Here is a 4,119-nt window from a genome sequence, read left to right as displayed (position 1 = left end):
TGCAGTTTCTGTGTAGGGGAACAGTTGAGTGTGATGCTCCTGCAGCTCCAAGCTGCCAGCACAGGGCAGCTGAGCACAGACTGATGGCCAGAGCAGCTCTTCTGTCTGCACTGAGGGACCGTCCCTGTGCCCTCAGAACCCACAAGACTTGACCTGCAGTGTAATGGACATGTCAGGGATTTCCAGCATCCACAACCACTCCTTACTGTGGCAGGTGAAAGTGGGGGAACAAACACAAAGAATTCAGGCAGCAACAGCCAGAGCTCAGGGGAGGGAGCTGCAGGGAGGTCTGAGTGAGGAGAGAGAGCCTGAGAGTGGGGTGGCTGTGAGACGTGTCCTGTTTGGCTGCAGCAGCCTGGTCTAACTCAGCATTGACTTCTCCTCCTCAACAGATCCAAACACTCTGAGGAAGCAGCAAATGCCCAACAGCAGCTCCATGGTCAAGTTCCTGCTCCTGGCATTCTCAGACAGGCGGGAGCTGCAGCTGCTGCACTTCTGGCTCTTCCTGGGCATCTCCCTGGCTGCCCTCCTGGGCAACGGCCTCATCCTCAGCGCCGTAGCCTGCGACCAGCACCTGCACACCCCCAGGGACTTCTTCCTGCTGCACCTCTCCCTCACAGACCTGGGCTGCATCTGCACCACTGTGCCCAAAGCCATGCACAACTCCCTCTGGGGCACCACAACCATCTCCTACACAGGATGTGCTGCACAGCTCTTTTTCCTTCTCTTCTTCATCTCAACAGAGGTTTCCCTCCTCACCATCATGTGCTACGACCGCTACGTTGCCATCTGCAAACCCCTGCACTACGGGACCCTCCTGGGCAGCAGAGCTTGTGCCCACATGGCAGCAGCTGCCTGGGCCTCTGGGTTTCTCCATTCTCTGCTGCACACAGGCAATACATTTTCCCTGCCCCTGTGCCAGGGCAATGCCCTGGGCCAGTTCTTCTGTGAAATCCCACACATCCTCAAGCTCTCCTGCTCACACTCAGGCTACCTCAGGGAAATTGACCTTCTTAGGGTTAGTGGCTGCTTAGTGTTTGGTTGTTTTGTTTTCATTGTTTTCTCCTATGTGCAGATCTTCAGGGCTGTGCTGAGGATCCCCTCTCAGCAGGGACGGCACAAAGCCTTTTCCACGTGCCTCCCTCACCTGGCCGTGGTCTCCCTCTTTATCTTCACTGGCATATTTACCTACCTGAAGCTCCCTTCCATCTCCTCCCCATCCCTGGATCTGTCCCTGTCAGTTCTGTACTCGGTGGTGCCTCCAGCACTGAACCCCCTCATCTACAGCCTGAGGAACCAGGAGCTCAAGGATGCCATAAGGAAAACGATGACTGGATATTTTTCAGGAGCAAAAACCTGCATCTTTTCTTCTGCAGTGTAACACATTTTTGGACAAGCCTGCCTTGTAATACTACTGATAGGAGTGGAGGTCGGGGGCTTTCTTTTTTTTTCCCTCTGTTCTTAACACTGACTTTTTTTTCTTCATTCCATATCTAATTCACTCTCTTCCTCTTTTTTTGACCCACAAAATGTATTAATCAGGAATCAGTCTCTGTGTGCATTTAAACAAAATAAAAGTTCATACAACAAGGTATTTGTCAAACTTCCTCCCTCTCATAGTTTGTACATGAGGAATCAGAATTTCTGAGAGTAAGAAACAACACAAATTCTTTTTCCATGATTCTTCCCCCAAGACCTGCCCTGAAGCTGGAGGGCATTTCCATGTTTGCAGATGTGGAGGGGAAAAGAGTCCCAGCCATTCCAGGGAGCACCAGAACTGGGTCCTTCCAGAGCTGCTCTCTCTGCATTCCCCCCTTTCCTTTGCTGTCTGTGTCCAAGGCCTGAGTGCTCTGGCAGCTCAGTCACTGTCCTGCTGGGTGTCAGTCCTGGGACCACAGGCAGGGACAGGCCCTGGGCACTGCTGGCACAGAGCTGGGCTCCACACCAGCACTTCCATCAGCAAAGGGCATCTCCTGAGGGCAGGCCAGGAGGGTTTGGCTCTCCCTCCACAGTCCCTGTCAGCAATGTGCTCCAGGAATGCCCTGGCAAAGCAAATGCCAGTGCCCATTCAGAGTGGGAGTGTGCAGGGTGGGGGCACACAGCAGTGTCCTGGCACAGCCAGAGCTCCTGGCACAGCCCTGAGGGCCCAGCAGAGCAGGGGCTGGGCTGTGTCTTTGTTCCTTGCACAGCCTGGGAAGGTCCCCAGGGCCATTGGCACAGAGCAGCCCCTGCAACCCCCACTGCCAGCCCTGGCCTCTCACCCCACCTGCAAGGGGTTGGTTGTCCCTCCATGGAGGGACATCGAGTGACCAAGTCAGAACTCCACCTTTGCTTTGCCCTGAGGACACTTCAACCTGTCTGCTCCATCCCTGCCCTGCCTTCTGGCCCAGCCCTTTCCCTGCCCAGCAGGAAAGCAGGGACTAGGACAGTGAGATCTCATCAGTGGAGCTGTCCCTAAAGGGTATGTGGAGCTGCTTCAGCTCCAGCACCCTGAGTGTCCCCTGCCTGGGGACAGCACAGTCTCTGCTCCCAGCACTGTCAGGGCCATTTCCTGCACTTTTGGCATATCCAGAGTGTTTCCTGCTGGTGGCCCCATCCCATGAGCAGCCCTGGGCTGTTTGCCAGCCCTGCTCTCTGCAAGACCCATGGGCTGGAAGGGTCACACAGAGTTACAATGGCTCCAAGATTCCATGAGGTTCCACAGCGTCACAGGGTCCCTTTGGCTCCATAAGGCCCTGCAGTGTCCCAATGGCCCCGTAATTCCAGGAGGTTCTGCAGTTCCACAATTGACCCTTGATTCGATGAGGCTGCACAGCATCAGCACAAAGCTGAGCCCACCCAAAGAAAGTTTGGGGGAGATTAGGAGGAACTAGGACAAAAGGGATAGGATTTTGGGGAAGGAAAGAGGGGCTTGGCCACCAGAGAGGAAAGACTGTGATGAGGTAAAACCAGGTATAGGGAATGCTGAGGGGGCTGAAACCCTGACTTTGCTAACACTTCTGATGAACCTTTAGCCTCTTTGTAACCTCAAGCTCCAAAACTACCCAAAAGGCCTGCCCCTCCCAGTGTTCTAGCTCCAAGCCAGAAAAAGCTTTAACACAGAAGTCTAGACTCTTATTTTTCCTCTAAAACCCACCCCAATCCCAAACCTGCATTCTTAGTATAAAAAGCCAAGCTTTAATCCTAATCCAGATGTAAACCCTAACCATGAACCAGACCCTGCCAGCAGAACAACAAACCTCCCAAAGTTCTGCCCAATCCCCACCCTGAGCTCTAAAGCCCAAGCCCTGACCATGAAGCACCCCCACAGCCCTTGGGAGCAGGGCAAGGACCTGCAGGGCCCAGAGCAGCCCCAAGGGGTTGGCAGAGCAATGGGAGGTGACCTGGATCTGCTCAGCTCTGCAGGGACCCCTAGCAGAAGGGCCTGGGCTCTCTCAGGGATGTCCTGTGGCACAGGGGCTCAGCATCCAAGCCAAGAAGGCCAAGTGCCCATGGCACCAGCCAGAGCTGGGGGACAGCAGAGCCATCAGGGAGGGCCCAGAGATGCTGCTGGGAGGGGGTGGGAAAGCAGGAGGGGTGTGTGCAGCCTGCAAGGCCAGAGGAGCAGCAGGGCCAGGGGAGCACAGCCTGCAGCAGAGATGGCCAAGGGCTCTGGCAGGGCTGCAAGGCCCAAAGGCACCCAGGCCTTTGTGCCCTTGGCTCTGGCAGCTGCCTCTGCCCCTCAGGCCACCACAAGCAACTTTCCTTTGTCTGCCTGCACTCCTGGCCTGCAAGGATCTGCTCCAAGGAGTCCCTGGGGAGGCTTTGTCAGTGCCTGCCCTCAGTGGGGCCCAGCAATGCTTCAAGGGACTGGGAGTTTGGCTTCTGACTCCTTGAGCAGCTTCTTCAATCTTCTCTCAGTACCTCAGGATGATGGACTTTTCTTTAAACACACTGTGGGGCTCATTTAAATACAGACCAACAAATTATTTTCTTTCCTTTAATTTGTTTGTGTTTTCAATTCTTCAACAACTAATTGGAGTTGTTTTGTACTTTAGCTGGGGAGGAAGATTTTAAAGTGGAAGCCATAAAAATATATTTTTTCTATGAAGCGGAATGATTTACACTGATCCTTGAGAT

At 54.1% G+C, this 4,119-nt stretch overlaps 1 protein-coding gene across 1 annotated transcript; it reads left to right on the top strand.

Moving 5' to 3' along the window:
- Nucleotides 1-415: 415 nt before the first annotated feature.
- LOC126635157 (olfactory receptor 14J1-like) lies at nucleotides 416-1,381 on the top strand. The gene has a single exon (XM_050306096.1). It carries the CDS (start codon nucleotides 419-421, stop codon nucleotides 1,379-1,381), a length of 963 nt encoding a protein of 320 aa, XP_050162053.1. The 5' UTR covers nucleotides 416-418.
- The last annotated feature ends 2,738 nt before the right edge of the window (nucleotides 1,382-4,119 follow it).

Source organism: Myiozetetes cayanensis, unplaced genomic scaffold (assembly GCF_022539395.1).
Source record: "Myiozetetes cayanensis isolate MyiCay16 unplaced genomic scaffold, myiCay2020 scf1116, whole genome shotgun sequence".
In the NCBI taxonomy this organism is placed as follows: Eukaryota; Metazoa; Chordata; class Aves; order Passeriformes; family Tyrannidae; genus Myiozetetes; species Myiozetetes cayanensis.
This window is presented reverse-complemented; position numbering and strand designations above follow the sequence as displayed.